Source organism: Ixodes scapularis, unplaced genomic scaffold, assembly GCF_016920785.2.
Source record: "Ixodes scapularis isolate PalLabHiFi unplaced genomic scaffold, ASM1692078v2 PGA_scaffold3__209_contigs__length_174095766, whole genome shotgun sequence".
Taxonomy (NCBI): Eukaryota; Metazoa; Arthropoda; class Arachnida; order Ixodida; family Ixodidae; genus Ixodes; species Ixodes scapularis.
This window is the reverse complement of record NW_024609868.1, coordinates 36,405,814-36,425,644: the sequence shown is the minus strand read 5'-3', so window position 1 is coordinate 36,425,644 and position 19,831 is coordinate 36,405,814. Positions and strand designations below refer to the sequence as shown.

Here is a 19,831-nt window from a genome sequence, read left to right as displayed (position 1 = left end):
AAAAATAGAAACCCTGTATCGCTCTGTGTTGCCTGTTCTGTTGTAGCACTCTGTGTTGTCTGTTCTTCCACTTTTCTTGTTTTGTCTTAAAGGGCAATCATGTTTTCTAATGCACAATACCAACTCGCCCAACAGTCAGCCTGTATCGTTTTGTGGATGAAATTGGTTCAAATGTAATTTTCTTTTTGACACAGACCCCATGCTGCCTTCCTTGATGCCATCTCCTGTTTTCCTTTGGTCTACTGGATGCAGGGCTCCATAGACGAGTGAGTCAAGTTATGCCGCATTAATTCTTAATATTCACGTCATTGTGGAAATGGAACTGGGAGCAAAACTACACTTCGTCATTTCTCCTGTTTCAAACGCAGGCGTGATAAAATTACGATGTTACATAGTATAAAGACAAAAAAAACTAATAAGTAACAAAGTTTTTTTATGCGACATGGTAATTTTAGCAGCCAGTATATAAAACATGGCAATGTCATTTAAAACAAGATTTTCTAAAATTATTTTGAGGTGTGTCGTGGTGTGACACAGGTTCTATTTCAACACTTTCTTTATTTACTATACCACCTGCCGTATAAAAAGATATGTTACCGATGTTTAAAGAAACGTTCCCTTGAAGACCGCACACTTGACCTATCCCAAACCGAAAATTAAATCTCTTTGAATTTGATTTACATTAAACTTCATGGAACAAAAGTTGTAAATTTGGTCAAACGTACAATTGGTTTTACGCAAAAACTTTCTCTTTTAAAATATATAAAAAAAGTTAATTCGATAGCTAATACAAGCTTTTCTTAAACCAGACAATTCAGTCTAAATCATTTCACACTATTGGTGCCGCTATGGCTATACCAGAAATTTTCCGGGTAAAAATCCATTCGTAAATCTTGAAAAATATTTGACTACAATATTAATGTGGCTAACCTATGATTGTCTTTTCGCGTTTATAGTGCATAGAAAAGAACTGGGGGACAAAATTATGAAATAATTGACCTAGTTTTCCAAGATGGAGAATTCTAGAAGGAACATCAAAAGCCGCAGACTTATTTGGCTTTATTTATTTATTTATTTAAACCAGAAGTATGGGCAGCTGGAGCAAAAGGCGACCAAAGCCGACTGACAAGGCTCCAGTCCCCGTTACAACGCTACAGCTGCAGAGCAACAATATATATAATTACAGACATGCAGCAAATGGTGCATTTGTAACATTGGCTTATTGTCAAATTAATATATATATATAGAGAGAGAGAGAGAAAGAGAGAGAGATCTGAACATAAAGTGAGATGATATGTGTGTTATAAATTACACAAAACAAAGGAAAAACGAAAAGAAAAAGGAAGGAAGGATTAGAAGGATTATGGTGGGAGACGTATTATTGCTGAGGACCTAATATGCAAAGCCTTATTCTTTTTTTTAATTTCGAGGCGATTGACAGTTGGTAATAATATCTACCGTTTCTGGGAATCTATTTAAAAATTTAGGAATTCTGTAACTCAAAAGTTGAGACCCATAATTTGTGCGAATTTTTTCTTGAACATATTTTTCATGACGCAAGTTATAGGTTGTGGTTTTTTGTGGGTAATTTTCTAGAAATAGAGACTCGCTGTTTTTGACATTTGGTGTAAATTTCTAGAGCCACTCTCAAGTAATAATGTTGTTGGATTGAAAGAATATTGTATTTCAGAAAAGGAGCAACAGTATGGCGTAACTATCTAGATTACCTATGCACTGAATAGCTTTCTTCTGCAGGATTAGAAACTTGTCAAGTTTAGTTGCTGTTGTCGTACCCAAAATTAATAAACATTAGTTAAGATGGGAGCGTAACAATGCATAATATAACTGGCATTTTACCCAACAAGGCAGGAGCAGCCTAACTCTACGCAAAGTGCCGATAGATTGGGAAATCTTTGAACGAAGGTGTTTCACGTGTCTAGACCAAGTTAAACTTTCATCGAAACAAATACCAAGAAATGTATGCCACCTAATGTTCTCTATAATTGTGTTTTTAAATTGTACGTTTATTTGATAGTTAATAGGTTTATTTTAGGCTTATAATAATATATTTTGTCTTGCCAGTGTTCAACTGAAGTTTGTTGGACTGTAACCATAGTGATAAGTTATTTAACCACGTGTTTGACATAGTTTCTATCTTCATTAAGTTTGAATAAAAAAATTATTCGTCTCATTTGCGTACCAAATAATATATTGTGTATTTCGCTGATTTACGTTGTTATTTATCCTATACAAAAATGGTCTATGGTCGTCTATGGAAAATTCTATGGCAAGCTATCACCCCCTACGGTCTTCTATGGTCGGCCACAGAAATCCATAAATACAGCTACAGCCAGCTATAGGAAAACCTGTGGTCCTGTGCCTAAAAACTGGGAACCAATAAATTTTCTTTATCCGCTTATAGAAAATTCTATGGAGTCTAAAGACTGCGAAGCAATAAATCTTGTTTACCCGCCTATAGAAAAGTTTTATGGCGCCGAGTCTAAAAACTGGAAACAAATAAATTTTCTTTACCCGTCCAATAAAACTTTTATGGCAACGAGTCTGAAAATTCCTCCACCGTGCTCGTGGCGGCAGCGTCGGTCTGCTAAACGATCTACTAACACTGTCAACACGGGCTTTTGAACTTTCTGACTTGGGCAACTTGATGTTTTTAAGCGGTCGCATTATATCACCGGAGACTAGCTGTCTCATTGTAGTCGTCTGCGGTGATACCAGTCATTATCTTTATCACTCCCAGCACTTCCTTTCTATAGGAAAAACGTTCCAGGTTAGAAAATTAAAGCAATACTAAATTTATGTAATACCGGTGACAAAGCAGGACCCAAATTATGTTCGCTGCTGTTGCAACGAGTCTTGAAAACCAGTAATATTGTTTGCTTGAAAAGTCCATTGAAATACTTGTGCAACAATTAAAATTAATTATTATCCCACCAAAACTGAAAATAGATTACACTGCAATTAAGCAATAGCTTGATTGCAATGTTCACCACCAGTGTACTGCATTTCAACACTTCATTGTCAACACGATTCATCAAACTTATTAAAAGAGATAATTAATAGGGTTTAGTTAAATAGCCTAATGATCTACATTTTCTTTGCACAGGGTGCTGAATTAAGAGATGGGGGCTAATCCAAGAGGCAATTCAAATAATGCATTCAGTACGAGCAATATTTGCTCCAGCTCTCCGTGTCTTTGCGACAAATGATGGGTCACCGGCAAAGTCGGATTCTAAAATTCGACTGCCATATATACAGCTAGTGCGAACATAGGATATCAAGAAAAGGGTGGGGGTGCGGTGTCGCTGCGTTATTGCTGTTGTGCGGAGTAGTGTTCTGCTTGTGTTCTGTGCATTCTGTGTGTTCAGAGGTGTATGTAAACCTACCATGTAGCGTTCACAAGTCGGGGAAACTTGAAGCAAAATTGTTTTTAGAGTTTGCTGGCTAAAGAGAGCCATAGGGTAAGCCATTGAAATGTCTTTAGCCAACCATTAGAAAAGCTAAAGGGCGCTATGGCTGGAAGCGATAGGGTCATAAACAAAGCTAAAGAGGCCCATAAAGGTGACCATAAAAATGATAAAGGCAGCCATAGAGAGTTCTTTAGTTAATTGGGCCAAATAGCTAAAGCCGACCATGCAAAGAATTTTCTTTAGCTGACCATAGGACATTTTTGTATGGGATATACAATAGAAATAACAATTGACCAAGAATAGTTCCTTGTGGTATATTGTAAGTAATTGTTTCAAGCTGAGAACGCATGCCATTTATGAACGTATATTGAGCACGTGTTGATAAGTAACTACGAATCAGTGTCAATGCAGTGCCTCTGATTCCATACATTGGAAATTTTGTTAACAGAATATCGTCCTTTAGGAAATCAAATGCCATGCTTAAATCTAAGAACACTGACTGTGAAAAACGTTTTTTTTATATTATTAACAATTTCATTTTTTTACATGCAACAAAGCCATTTCCGTTCATTTGTTCTTTTGAGACCTATTTGTTGACTTGCAATTAAATTATTTGCACTAAGAAAGTGACTGAGTCTCGTGAATATAAGCGTTTTCCAAAAGTGTAGAAAACATAGGTGAGACCGTTGTAGGTCGGGAATTACCCAAGTTGTTTATCGCTCATCCTTTATGCAAAACGCCATCCCTAGCTATTTTCATTCTGTCTGGAAAAATTCCTTCGCTTAAAACGGCGTTAAATACATAGGCGAGTGGTGCGGATATTAAGTGAGACACAGATTTTCTCGTTTTCTTCTCGTTCTATCCAGATAGCCATGAAAATTCGTCCAATTTAAGTTCAGCTCCTTTTTTTTTCTTTTAGACTTTTCACAAAACACAAACTATTGAACGGCCTTATTAGGCGTAGTAGACGGCTTCAGCATTATCGTTCGTGTTACGGTAGATTGAGAAAGCCTGTAATTCAATCGGCAAGCGCTTTCTCCAAGTTGCAATGGCTCCAGCGCCAGCGGTTAGGCGTCACATAGACTTCATTCGTTTTATTTATTTAAAATGTACTGCAAGCCGTCATAGGCCTAAGTATGGAGGGTCGATAACAATAAGCAAGAAGAACAATTTTGTTAGAATAGTGCTGATAAATAGATATGCCAAAAACGGAGACAAATCCTATTCAAAAATATTTTAAATAAATAAATAATTTGTAAAAAAAAAATGTCCACACGCAAAAATACTGACCCTCAAGCCTCGAAACAAAAAAAAAATGCAAAAAGTGACGAAGAATTACGTCAATACACAAATTTAACCATAGCCATACTCTCTAATTCCAACACTGCTAAAACGCAAAAAAAAAAGTAGAAACTACATTGCAGTACCATAACACCATGCAATCAATAATCGTGTGGAACGCTATAGGAACGTCCTTTTAATAAGAGACACGCATTAATCATGAAGACTATCCATAAGTTCAATTAGGAAGAGTATGTAACAGAAGATTGGTCAACCATTGAACATTGAAAAAATCTCGTACGATACTTGGTTCGGGTTACAAAACTTGCTGTAGAAAAACAAAACATTTAAACACATTAAAAGTCGATCGAAAGGCCCGCATTTCTGGCGAGTCGTTTGTTTTGACGGAGCGCTTGGAGGGGGGGAGGACTGCAAATACGAGGAAGGACCAATTCCAGTCTGCTTGTTCGTAGGGGAGTAGAATATTTTCAGCCAGACAACTTTCGTCGCGTATACAGCAGCTCAATATTCAACAACGATAACGTATTCTTGAGAGCAGCGATCTTCTTTTATCTTCCCAACAAAGATGGGGAGCTCTGGCTTTCTGAGTGACATTTACCGTTCTATCAATAACTCAACATGTCTTTGGCGGCCGCACACGTGCGTGCCTGTTTATATTATCGAATCTGAGGCGTATCATTATATGGCGCAGCCTGGACGACCTGCTGCGAGCGGGCATCAACTTGGCAGACAGCGTAGTGGTCGTCAACAAGGAGTCCTCCAACTCTGCCGAGGAAGACTACCTCGCAGACTGCAACACCATCGTTGCAGTACAGACCATGTTCAAGTAAGCGCGCGGGCAGCAACAACCAGGGCCGGATCCAAGCGGAGGCGGGGGGGGGGGGGGGGGGGGGGGGGGGCGGCCGCCGTTCCCAAACGCGAAATCATTACATCACCATGATGTCACACGTGCACGTGCCCAGCTCGTTCATAGCGCGTTCTGTGCTCCCGGGCTTTTGTCGGCATGATCGAGGTAGCGGAAATTTTGTTTGCCCGTCCTAGATTCTTCCCGAGCGTGCGCATCATCACGGAGCTGGGCCAGAGCAGCAACATGCGCTTCATGCAGTTCCGGGCCTTCGACACGTACGCTCTCCACCTTTCCAAGATGGAGAAGGTGAGCCTGCTCAACCAGGTAACGGCTTGCTTTCGCCAAACACCCTTACGAGCCCGGCGCCTTCCATTCGCCGCGACTAGTCTGCCCCGTTCGAATTCAAATTCTTTATAATCTCCAGCTCGCTCGCTCTTAAGATAGAGCAAGATGTCCTTCAGCTCTCAGCTCTCTCTTAGTATTTTAGTACGTTATTATTATAATGCAAAACAAACCTGACAGCTGCCAAATTAATTTATTACATCAAAGTGCCTGGAACGCGCGTCTGCGCCTTGTGTGTTTATTACTGCTTTTTTATGTTATCCACTCAAAATCTGCCTGGTGGCGTCACGATTCAAGAATACTGCACTCTAAAAAAAAGCCCGTGAGTCTGCTTTCCCGCACAACACTCGGAGAGCCAACGACCGCAACTTACGGAGGCAGCTCAGCGAATAACAATGCCGAAACATATGTTTAGACCAAAAAACGCAGTCTAAGTTGTGACATTAAGCAATGCAAGCGTGACGTTTTGCATTGCTTAATGTCACAACTCAGACTGCGTCTTTCGGTCTAAACATATGTTTCGGCATTGTCATTCGCTGAGCTGCCTCCGTAAGTTGCGGTGACTGATTCTCCGAGTTTTTTGCGTGAAACTAGACGCACAAACATTTTTTAGAGTGTGATCGTTTCGATCCTGGCGAAGGTAAATACGTCAGACGCCCGCTTTACCGCAGCAATTCGCTCTATACAAAAAGTTGGTTGATTCACTTTCCTACAGGACACGAAGACGGCCAATCACGGTAAACACATGAATGACCCAGCGAATAATAAAGCTTAAAATGCAATACGAATACTTAAAAAATAGTCGATGGACGCGGGCGCAATGGGCCTGGCGTCTCACTTGTTTACTGTGTCTGCGCACCGGTAGCGTCACAAGGGCGGAGGGAGGTCGCGGCGGGCCACGAGAGCGGGGAGGGGGGGGGGGGGGGGGGGGGGAGGGGTAAAGGGAGCACATCTCGTTTGTTTCTGATCTAAGCCGGAATCCTTCTATCGTTTTCCATGATTGGCTGCCGCAGTCTTGAGCAGAAAACTTAAATCACGGACGTTTTCTTAGAGTTCACTCGCTTTTTAACTGCCAGTCTACGGACAGTCTAGCAGCCACGGGTAGCGGTGCAGCAATCACAGCGTTATTTGCGTCCACTCGCCTTCCCCGAGGGCACTTCTACAAACAACCACTATGATCGAGAGTATTTCTGAGCGTTTCTCGTCGGCTTTTGTGGCGTATTTCTTGGTCTTTGGGGGGACATTTCGTTACATGGGTGATATTGGACGTTAAACACACAAGTCGGGGACACGTTCTAGATACAGTAGCTGCCTGACGTCATAGTCGTTCGCTTCTAAGAACGACTGAGCGTGGGGCAAACTATGACGACTTTTGTCTCTTCGATAACGAATCCTTGTTGTGTCTTTTTTCTTGTTTCTGAACTTTACGCGGAAATGAAAAACGAGCTGGGCTTCTTAAAATACGATAATTGAGGATCGTATATGAGGAAGACAACAATAGCTTTGGGAAAACTGGTGCCAGCGGTAAAATCAGCCAAGAATAGAAACTAGAAGTAACAAGGACATTTAGACAGAAACGCGTGGCCAACTCCTGCCACGCGTGTCTAAGTAACAAGTTACAGTAAGCTGATTTTTCAAAGTGAGCTAAAAAGACAAACGCGGGGGTATGGATAAGATGTTGCCACTTCCCCCTTCCGTTTCGTCCAATTCTTCACCACTCTGACACCTACGACATCGAGCATTGCCGTATTAGAGCTTTGGGAAGTAACAAATGGGCAGCCTATATGTAAAAAAAAATACACAATGCTTAACTTATTTTTTCTTTCACTTTTTCTTTCTCGTCCTCTTTGTTTCTTTCGCGCACACTTTGAATGTGGCAGAAAAGTAGATAAGGCACCAACAATTGACGATACTTTGCGGATAGTTCAAACAAAATTGGCACAGCAGAAACATTATTGCTCAATTATCTAGACTATCACTTACTACGTATGGTCTGTTGCAAGCTAAGTCATATAAAACTGCCTGACTCCCAAATTTCCAAAAAAAGGTTATGGCGTCACTTGGGGACTCAATTCAAACTCTTCTGACGTCACAGGAGAAGCAAACCTTTCTAGCGCCCTTAAAGAGAATATATATATATATATATATATATATATATATATATATATATATATATATATATATATAAATTTGTGCTTAAAAAAAACGGAACTCCGCCCAATGCCCGATGCTCCTCGACGTAGTAAACGTTCTGTATAATTGTTGTTATTTTTCTGTGGACGAAGCTTGTTTTGCAGTTCTTGTGTTGCAATAGACTCAATGGTACCAGCACCTTTACATGCTGGTGAAGAATGGGCTTGCTTTGTGGATTTTACAGAGCAGCGCCTTACTACATATTCAAATCTCGATCTGGCCCAACCTATCTTTTTTGTTTTAATACCAGGCGACCCATCGGGCGAATGGAAGGCACCGGTAGCTGCTGCATGCCTGTTCCTAGGTTGCACCTTGCTGCTTTGCACTGCACCTTTACATTGCAAGTTGTCGACAAAGAGGGCTGTTCTATTCTATTAAGTGTCAAGGAAAACTAGTATTTGTTGGTTAGGTATAAGGTTTAAAAGCGCAAACAGGACAGGGACGACAGGAGATAACACAAACGACAGGGACAGGCGGTACTCTCAACTGATTTATTGCAAGACCGTTCAACACTTATATGCACAACTCATCTGCCCTTTGCATATCAAGAAAACGTCCAGCAGCCAGTAAACACTTTACAGACACCTATCTAGATAAGTCACTTCTTTATCTAGTCGGCTAACAGATGGCGCGCCGACGCACTTGTCATTCTTCTTTTTAATAAAGAAAGCACATATAATATCCCGCTCTGTTTTTTTCTGTAGCTTTTTTGAAGAACGTTGTTGACTCTAAGAGCGGTTTGCAGCCACAACGCTTACTATGGTCAGACAGATAGTTTGTGTTCTCTTGCCCTGTCATTGAAACAGCGTCCCGTTTGTCCCATATAAACTTTCCAGCAACTGAACGGTATTTCATAGATGACGTTAGTGACACAGTCAGTATAATGGCCTACACGCTTTTTGGAGCACAGAATTTTTTTTTCTAGTCATGATCGGTCATATCTTAAACAGTTTGCAGGGCGCAGAAAATACTATGCTAACGTTGTATCTGCCGGCAATCTTTTTTTTATGTTGTGTAAAACTCGGTGCAAATACAAAATGACGTGTACTCTTTTTTTATTTTTTTTTCTGATACTACTGTTTTGTCGACTGTTTTGTTTGGTTTTTCGAAGCAGCCTTTTACAGACACTAGAAATCAGCTATGAAGGGAACCCTGCATTCCGTAGCCGCTTTCTTTGTATATCAAAGCTAGTCGATATCTGGTGATTTCAACTTTTTGCGAATGCTGCCTGAGGGCAGGTTATAGCGATTCCCAGCTTAATGAGCCTAGACTGAGCAATGTCAAACAAAACTAGGCTTTTCTTTGACCGCGGTTTATACATCCAACAAAATTAGTCTCCAGAAAAATTGGTTATAAGATCTAAATATTGGATGCGCTTGTCATCTCGCATCTCCCAAGTGAACTTCAGACCTCCTGATGCCTCTGTGGAGGCTTTGACAACTTTCGCAACAACTTCATTTAAATTAAAATCCGTATTTAAAATTACAAGGAAATCGTAACATACCTAAGCGTCTTTACTATATTGCCGCGCGCGCAGGTGGCCAAGCAGGCAGCACGCTCGTGGCCTAACAGTTATCGCGCGTGCCTTCGCGGCCAGGGTTCGATTCCTGGCCGCGAAGACGCATTTTTGTTGACTCTACCGTAATGTTCGGGTAAATTTGAGAACCGTGTTGCTGATTCGAGGTTAGAATGTTTGACACACGAATCTTACACGCCGATTGTTCCAGAAGCCCACGCGTGTACAAAAGAGGCTCCGCGTGGCAAGCCGGAGCCAGTTTCGCCCCTGCGTTCGACTCTGCTGTCACGCCGACTTCAACGCCCGCGATGCTCTGTTTTTTTCTGATCCCTTTTTATTTTTGGGCACAAGTTCGCCCCATTAAACGTTTAGTTTCTTCAGTTATTATAGCCTCATCACTTGTCATTCGTGACATTTTGGTGGAGGTGCGGGGTAACGCACCTCCACCAAAATGCCCGTGAAGTGTACACCTACAAAGATATCCCGGCCAAGTGACGTGCTCAGCCCCAAGGGCTACCCTTCGCAGAAGACCAGACCAAGGCCCGGTCAAGTCGCCGTAACCAAAGCCTACCCCCGGAACTCGGACCCCTGCCACAGAAACCAAGCAAAAAGGCCGCGACGATGACCACTCCACCCGTCGTTGTCCTACCCGTCACTGCCCGTACGCCCACGTCCTTCCATGGTGAGCTTTATGAGGACATCGAAGACTGGCTACCGCAGCACGAGCGAGTGGCCCAGGACAACCGATGCACGGACGAACAGAGCCTGCAGAATCTTTACCTCGCGCTCGAAGGGACGGCCAGGCACTGGTTCGAGAATCGCGAGACTTCCTTGGTCTCGTGGAGCTCCTGCAAGGATGCGCTAAGACAAACATTCACCAACCAATATCGACGGGAGAGGGCCGAGGACCGTCTTCGAATGAGGACCCAGGGCACAAACGAGACTATCACCAGTTTCGTCGAGGATGTTCCGCGCCTGGTCGCTCGCGCCGACCCTCAAGCCACCGACGAAAAAAAGTTGCGGATCCTGATGCGAGGTGTGAAGGATGACATCTTCGATGGTCTTGTTCGCAACCCCTCATCCACCGTCGAAGATTTCGTCACGGAGGCCACGAATATGGAACGTGCCCTCCTCGCGAGAGCAAGCCACTACCATCGACACTCGAGCGTCGGTGCTGCTTCTGCATCGGGCTACAACATCAGCCCTAGCATCCCCGGCCTTCGCGACATCATCCGTGACGTCGCAAAGGAGTAGCTTAAGAAGGTTTTGCCGACTGCTGAGCGCTCGGCCTCAATCTCCATCGCCGAGGTCGTCCAAGAAGAGTTTCAGCAAGCCTTCCAGCCAGAAGCTCCCGTCACCGTGGACGCATTTGAAGAGCCGACGATGACGTACGCCGCCATGGCCTGACGACCGCCGCAAGCTAACCACCAGGTCACGACACCACCCCGACGAGACCCTCCGATGCCGCAGTATCCTCGACGCCAGGAAGGACAAGTGCAGTACGTCCGCCCGGAGCGACCCTTGCCGAGGAAGACCGACGTGTGGAGGACGGCCGATCGACGCCCGTTGTACTAACACTGCGGGGAAGCCGACCACATCTACCGCCGTTGCCCCTACCGGCAAATGGGTCTGCGCGGCTTCCACCCGAACGACCCACGCCCACGCTATGGTGAGCGACCACAGGAGATAGAAGAGTACCTTCGGTGACCCCAGTCTCCCCCGCTTGCACCAAGCCGCGGGTCCCGATCGCCGTCACCACGACGTCCAGCTTCGCCGATGCACCGACCCCGTCGTGAGAGCCTGTCGCGCTTGTCCCGCCGGAAAAACTAAGCGCCGCAACTCCCGGAGGTGAAGCTGCCGTGGACGGACGACGTAAAGAGCCTCCATGAACGCCGGAGCGCTCCCACTCTCCCGACACCCACGCCTCGCAACGACGCTCCGGCAACGGTGCCCAACAACTTAAACGTTGTTATCGACGGCCACGACGCATCGGCACTCGTTAACACCGGAGCAGACTACTCAGTATTGAGTGGGAGGATCTCTCGCCGCCTTCGAAAAGTCACGACGCCGTGGAATGGACCGCAGATACGAACCGCCGGAGGACACCTCATCACGCCGGTCGGAAGGTGCACCGCTCGAGTCGAAATTCGCGGCGAGACGTGTCCCGTGAAGTTCGTCATTCTGCAAGACTGTTCCAGAGACGTCATTTTCGGCATGAACTTTCTGTGTGAATACGGCTCCGTCATCGACCTTGGAGAAAACAGATTGGCGCTGCGGACACCTGTTCCGCCTTCAGAAAAACTCCAAACTGTGTCAGCCGCCGACCGAGTCGCTGCCGACCACGTGAACCAGCCGCCGCGATCAAGTGCTGTCGTACCCGTCGTGACCGATGCAGCTACCCGCGGCGAAGTTCTTCTGGAAAGTAACCTTCAATTGCTCCTGGGAAGAGGAATAGGCGTCGCAAGAGGAGTAGCTGAACTTCAGGATGGGCGCACTGTGGTCCTCATGATGAATTTCTGAAAAGAAACGCAACACCTCACTAGAGGTATAGCTGTGGGCCATGTCGAGAAACTGCGAAACTCCGCCGAAGTCGCCTCGATTGCTGAAGAATCATCGCCGCCTCAGCAAGTTTTTACGTCGCCAGGCAAGCTCGACATTGACCCCAAGCTTCCGGGCCTAAAACGACAGCAGCTGAGTGACCTCCTCGCCGAAACAGCGACTCCTTTGCGACGTCTTCAAAGGTGCGCCAAACCACCATTGCGAAGCATCGCATTGTTACCGAGGACGACGCGCTCCCTGTGCATCGATCACAATACCGAGTCTCAGTAAAATAAAGAGAGGTCATACAGGAGCAAGTGCGAGAAATGCTGAACGACGACATAATCCAGCCTTCCAGCAGTCCTTGGGCCTCTCTGTTCGTACTGGTTAAGAAGGACGGAACGCTTCGGTTTTGCGTGGACTGCCGACAGCTGAAGGCAGTGACGAAGAAAGACGTCTACCCACTCCCCCGCACAGACGACACGCTAGACCGGCTGCGCCACTCTCAATATTTTTCATCGATGGACCTGAAGAGCGGCTACTGGCAGATCGAAGTCAGCGAACGGGACCGAGAAAGACAGCTTTCGTCACGCCAGATGGACTGTACGAGTTCAAAGTGATGGCTTTTGGACTATGCACGGCGCCAGCAACTTTCCAGCGTGTCATGGACACCGTACTGGCAGGGCTGAAGTGGCAGAGTTGTCTCGTCTACCTTGACGACGTCGTAGTATTTTCAGCTGACTTCGACGAGCACTTGAGACGACTCCGAGCTGTTCTTCAAGCCATTCAGACCGCCGGACTCACACTCAAGCCGTCAAAGTGCCGGTTCGCCTATGACGAACTGAAGTTCCTTGGCCACATGGTTAGTAACGAAGGCGTCCGCCCAGACCCCGAGAAGACTCGCGCCGTCGCGGCATTTCCAGCGCCGACAGATAAGAAGGCCGTGCGAAGATTCCTTGGACTTTGTGCCTATTATCGACGCTTCGTTCGGGATTTCGCAAGGATTTCCGCACCACTTACGAATCTCACGAAGGACGCCGAGAAGTTCGAGTGGGCCGAATGAGCAGCAGCAGGCATTCGACGAGCTGAAGTGACGACTCCAGACTCTTCCTGTTCTTGGTCATTTCGATCAGGATGCGGAAACCGATTCACATGGACGCAAGTAACGCAGGACTTGGTGCGGTACTGGTTCAACTACAAGAAGGCACCGAGCAAGTCATTGCCTACGCAAGTCGGCCACTATCCAAGCCGGAGGAAAATTACTCCTCGACTGATAAAGTCTGCATAAAATTGAAAGAATAAAACACAGAGGACAAGCACAGGACAACCACCTGTGCTTGTCCTCTGTGCTTGTCCTCTGTGTTTTATTCTTTCAATTTGATGTATTCATGTTCAACCCGCTCGCCTTCACCAGTTTATTGATAAAGTGTGCCTTGCGGTCGTCTGGGCAATCACAAAGTTTCGTCCGTACGTGTACGGAAGCCCGTTCCGCGTAGTCACGGACCACCACTCGCTCTGATGGCTTGCCAACCTCAAGAACGGCTTCAGGGCGCCTCGCTCGATGAAGTCTCCGACTACAAGAGTTCAACATGACTGTGGTCTACAAGTCAGGTCGCAAGCACCGCGACACCGACTGCCTGTCTCGAGCGCCCGTCAAAACACCTTCCGGCAGCAGCGACGACGATGAAGACGAGTGCTTTCTAGGCGCAGTGAACACCGACGACATGGCACGACGTCAACGAGACGATCCTGAGCTGCGAGCACTAATAGAGCGCCTGAAAGGGCGCGGGAGTACCATGCCATGTGTTTTCTCACGAGCCCTGTCGACCTTCGTCATGCGACAAGGTGTACACTACAGAGAGAACTTCAGAGACAACAACTTGTCGTGGCATGCCTATTAATCCCGACTGACCTTCGAGAGGAGATCTTCCAAGCCTGCCACGACGACGCGACGTCCGGACACCTTGGTTACAGCCGGACACTGGCCCGTATTCGTGAAAAGTATTACTGGCCCAAGCTCCCCAAGATCGTCCACCTATACACACGATCATGCCACGAGTGCCAGCGACGCAAGAAACCTCTGACGAGGCCGGCCGGACTCCGGCAGCCAATTTCTCCTCTAACTGCACCCTTCCAGCAGGTCGGAATGTATCTACTTGGCCCTTTTCCGCCGTCTACGTCGGGGAACCGCTTGATGATCGTCGCCACAGATTATCTCACTCGGTACGCCGAAACGAAAGCCCTTCCTTCAGGGACTGCTGTGGAAGTTGCCAAGTTTTTCACAGAGTCCATCGTCCTCCGGCACGGCGTTCCAGAAGTTCTTATTACAGATCGCGGATCATCGTTCATGGCACAGCTGACCCAAGAAATCCTCCGACTCAGTCACTTCAGCCATCGTCGTACAACTGCGTACCACCGGCAGACCAACGGGCTGACGGAGCGACTCAACACGACAAGCGCCTTCGTGATCTCTATGTACGTCGACGTAGAGCACAAGATGTGGGACGAGGGGTTGCCCTACGCCACGTTCGCCTACAATACGGCGGTTCAAGAGACCACTGGATTCACACCCTTCCAGCTGCTACATGGTCGAAAAGTAACGACCATGCTGGACGCGATGCTGCCCCATGAGCCAGCTGACAGTGGGAGCGACGACGCCCAGGTGGTTGCTCAACAGGCCGAATAAGTTCGCCAGCTCGCCCGACTCCTGATTCAAGACCAGCAACGCGTCGACGCCGGCCGCTACAACCTTCGTCGCAGGGAAGTCCACTTCCAGCCCGGAGACAGGGTGTGGGTGTGGACGCTCATCCGTCGCCGCGGCCTCAGTGAGAAATTGCTGCAACGATACTTTAGACCATACAAGGTACTTCGTCGCCTCGGGGAGCTGAACTACGAGGTGATGCTTGACGGAGCAAGGACATCATCGCGCTGTCCACCACGACCTGAAGTCGTCCACGTCGTTCGTCTGAAGCCGTACTACGCTCGATAGGACTGTGGACCTTATCTGTGCCAAAAGGCTCCTTAGTTCGCCGTTTCTTTTTATCTGCTTTGTTTTGTTTTGCGTTTCATCGGGGCGATGCTCTTTTTAAGGGGGGAATTAATGCCGCGCGGCGCAGGTGGCCAAGCAGGCAGCGCGCTCGTGGCCTAACGGTTATCGCGCGTGCCTTCCGCGCAGAAAGCCAGGGTTCGATTTCTAGCCGCGAAGACGCATTTTTGTGGACTATAACGTAATGCTCGAGTAAAGTCGAGAACCGCGTTGCTGATTTGAGGTTTGAGTGTTCGACACGCCGAACCTTCTACGCCGATTGTTCCAGAAGCTCACGCGTGTACAAAAGGGGCTCCGCGTGGCAAGCCGGAGCCAGTTTCGCCCCAGCGCTCGACTCTGCTGTCACGCCGACTTCGACGCCCGCGACGCACTGTTTTCTTGTGATCCCTTTTTATTTTTCGGCACTAGTTCACCCCAGTAAACGTTTAGTTTCTTCAGTTATTATAGCCGTATCAGTTGTAATTCGTGAAAATATGTAATTCTACTAGACCTTCAGAAATCCGCTTGTCCAACGATGTTAAAAGAGATGTTACATAAAACAGGGGTGACGCACGAACCAATACAAACACCAGAGTTTAGTACAGAAAACTGCGCACTGATGCTAACGGCAGTAGAGCCTGAATAAAATTCTAAAAGCTCTAAAATCTTTTGACTACTGATACCTACAGATTTCTGAAACAACACCTCCCCAGACTCATTGATCTTGTTCCACACAGCGTTCAGTAAACCTTCGTGCGGAACAGAATCGTACGCGTCTTCAACATCAACTGAAAAGGTCGTGACTGCCTTGTGTATCCGTTGCTTTTTAATTAGCACGCTGCCTACAATCCTCGTCTCGAAAAACCGTTCGAACAACGATAAGCACTAGCGTGCGAAAGATTCATACTAACCGGAGTTGCCGGTGAAAGTCTGCTGGACGCTTACAACATAACATTATCTCTATATTATTAGTATATAATGTACGGTGATATTGTATAAAATACCCGATTGTTTCTTTAAAAACTGAGAGGTACAAAACACGTTGAAAACACTTCAACGTAAACAACCTAAACGTACCTACGACAAAAGAAAATAAATCTCGTGATGATGTTTGAACCAAGATTCACAGAATGCGCTGGGGTAGCGCAGTTTCGACGTAAATTACACTTTAATGGTTTTACAAGTGACAACAAAAAAAGCCATTTTAGATTTGAAGAGAAAACGAAACCACAACAAAACATGTCCGCGCCTTTCATCTAAAATATATTAGTTGTTATTTGAAACTTGAATTACATTTGCTGCCATGAGGCACAAATTCACCTGCTAGAAATCCTTAACAAAGGAAAGCAAGCCCGCTTTTTTATTTTTATTTTTTACTAGACATCGCCGGAAACAATCGAGAGATTTATCGCGCCATTAGGAATGCTGTTAATTGATTAAAAAAGCAACTGAGGAAATAAATCTTTTCTTTCATTAATCTGGTGTGCCCTGAAACCGGAAACATTCGCCTTAAATTAAAACCGCAGTCGATATTTTACAGATTTCTAAGCCCTAACAGTTTGTATTGAGTCTTTTTTTTTAAACCTAATTTAGCTCTGTCTTAGGCGTCCAAGCATGTGTCAGCTTGGCGCGCTTTACTTTACCCTACTTTTTTTAAAGTTTGTTTTCTTATTTTTTTATTGCGACGCTTCTAATTGTAACATGCTGCGTATGCTGTGCTTCTATCGCTGCGTTGCTGGCGTAGATCATTAGCGTCGCTTTAGCTGTTTCTAATCTAGGCTTCTGCATTTGCGCCATACGCCTGCTCGGCCCCTTACTCGAAGACGAAGTAAGCGCTGTTTCTTTGACGTGAAATATCCCAGGTCATGCTACCCAAACTCGGTGTCTGCGAAACAGGTATTTCTTTTTTATTAATTTTTGTTCACGTACATCTTTGAAGATGAATATAGTGTTCTAAGGGGCTTTGGTGATTTTTGAAAACACCAAGTGTATAGTTAACGTTTGTTTTGCCCTATCGATAGAGACGCAAACGTATTCTCTGCAATCGCTCTTGTGTCAACGAAATAACATGATGTCAAGGCAGCGGAGTTTAGAAATATTCTCTTTTTCTTGAGGTGTCTTTTCTAGCTACCATTTTGAGATGCCAAAGATTACAGGGCATATATACATATTGTATGGAGTGTATTCGTTTCTGGTAACCTTTAAGTGGCAGCGTCCCACAGGATAAGAAACGTCCAATCTAAAACGCTCGTCTCCTCATTATGGTAGCAGTATAATTTTCCTGCCTGATGTATATAGATAGTTCTAAAATAATTCGAATACGTAGTACCTCAATGTAACACAAATGAACTGCAACAAAGCATGTAGTTGGGATAGCTGGTGGGGCATACTTGTTTGGTGGGAACAGCGCTAAAATGCGTAGGACCAGGCCGAAGAAACGCACAGACAGGCTGCTTTGTGAAAGTGCTAATTTTAGGACACATCCGGATTTGTAAGTGCAAATTTAATGGCAGTGTACGCGAACTCTTCTTCGGTTATTTTCAATTTTCGGTTTCACTGAAGCAACTCGAGGGTGACGCTGTTTATTATTATCTGTGGCAAAACACCGAAATTTTCAAAATAATTATTATGAATGTGATTTTATTTTGTTTGTTTTAGTCTAAACGAGGAAGCTGCGCGGGTAGAAATTGAGAAAGCGGAGGAGACGAGAGAGCGCGGGGACACCGGAACACTGACCTGGTTGGAATGATAAGTGGGTAGACCTAAAGCTATAGCTGCCCTTGTCTTTACTGCCATGGCCTCCTCTATACTGACATAGCGTGGCAGATCACCACGAGAAGCGGCCGCCGAAATGGAAAAGGTGGAGCGGCAGACGACGGATAAGAGGAGAGCCACGTGACTGGCGTTCTTTGCGGCGAGACGCCGAAACACACTCCTTCCGAGCGAAAAAGTGTTTTGGGTCCTCGCTGCTGCAGTAGCTGTGCGCTGACGTCCAGGTTTCCCGAAAATGGCTCTTTGATGCTCTGTGCTACCAAATCCTCGTGCTCCAAATCTGCGACCGGGCACTCTATGGCGCCGTCGTCAAACTGCCAGGCTTTGTGAGTATAGAGGAGGCTATGTCACTGCACCCAACTGCGTTAGGAGGAAGAGCTCCGTCCTCCGGCGTCTAGCGTTCGCGTTTGAACAGGTTCGAACAGCGCAGTGGAAACAAAAGCAGCTAGCTTTACGTCTTCCCACTAGTCATTCCAACCGGAACTCGTTGTTCTAACGTCTCCGCGCGCTCTCAACTCCTCCTCTCCATCAGTTTCTTCCCGCATAGCCACTGACACATTAACGCGGGGTGTCAAAACTGAGCCGATTGTACGAGGTGCACAACCCAGGTAGCTGAGTGTCCCGCACCGCACTGCACGGCCGTTCTTCCCGATCGCGAGATCCTCGTGTTTCTTGTTTAAGACTGCCTTCCCCTTTCTTCTCGTTTCCCCTTTCCCCTTCCGCATCTCCAGAGGGAAAGGGACCGCGGTTCCCACATTTCCTACATGTTCCGCCTCCCGTTTGCGGCCGGCAACGTTTTCAGCGCTAGTATGCTGGACACGCTGCTTTACCAGGTCAGTGAACGCTCTTTCTTCCCAAATTTGGTAAGCTTTTTTTTTTTCTTTAGGAACGTGTTTTGTTTTTTGTTTACTTTGCTTTTAAACACCCCTGTCACGAGACACACGCGTGTGTCCTGTGTAACAAGTACGTGTCACAAGAAATGCGTGTGTCGTACGAATCTGGTGAGTGTCACACTAAATGTGTGTGTGCCGTAAGAACTACGTGCGTGTCATAAAAAGGTGAATGTCGTGAGAAACGCGACTGTGCGTGTCACCAGAAGCGTGGGTGTCACGAGAAATAAGTTCGTAAGAGGTACAAGGACGCCAGCGTGGGTCACAAGAAATGTGCCTGTGTCATGAGAAGCGCGTGGATATCTCGAGAAATGCGGTACAGTGTTGAAATATATGTGTTGTGAGAAGCACTTCTGTGTCACTCTCTCACCGGGCATTTGTCCGTCGCGAGAAGCGCCTGTTTGTCAGAACGTGTTATGTCAGCAAAAACTTGGTTTATCTGTCGCCAAAATTGTGTGAGCCGGTCGGTCGACATTGAGTCCATGTGCCCCATTGCCTTCCTCACATCTACATGTGAGCTATAGTCATCGATATCTTAAGAGAATGCAGGGCGTTGCTTATTATAATAACGATTCATGCTTCTTGATTCGTTCATTGGCGTTCTTATCGACTAATACCACAACCAGATTTGCTAAAGAACGATACGAAGATGCTCAGGACTTGCAACGCCCTGCCTTTCTGGAGCTGTCGATGGCAATGGGAAATGGCATGTCCATCCTGCAAAATGTGCTTCGTCGTTCGCACTGATCGTCGTTACTACTTGAAGCTCAGTGGTGATTGAAGCATAAAAATATTTACAAAGTGTCCCTAAAAAAAATCACAAGTTTGTTTTGTGTTTTGTTTTAATAAATTAAGCATTGCCAAACGCTCATTCTCCACCCGAATGTAGCGCTAGTGGCTCGTATAAGATGCTAAAGTCTCAGAACAAACCGTTATCTTATTCGAAGGTTATAAGTGATTTTCTTACCTTTTCAAATT

At 45.9% G+C, this 19,831-nt stretch overlaps 1 protein-coding gene across 1 annotated transcript in view; it reads left to right on the top strand.

The window, feature by feature from the left end:
• LOC8028181 (potassium channel subfamily T member 2) overlaps positions 1 to 19,831 on the top strand; it is a 369,599-nt gene that overhangs the window by 330,589 nt on the left and 19,179 nt on the right. The window contains exons 20-23 of the mRNA XM_040216176.3: positions 195 to 266; positions 5,422 to 5,556; positions 5,772 to 5,883; positions 18,695 to 18,796. Coding sequence (XP_040072110.2) covers positions 195 to 266; positions 5,422 to 5,556; positions 5,772 to 5,883; positions 18,695 to 18,796 — 421 coding nt within the window. The remainder of the gene's footprint in view (positions 1 to 194; positions 267 to 5,421; positions 5,557 to 5,771; positions 5,884 to 18,694; positions 18,797 to 19,831) is intronic.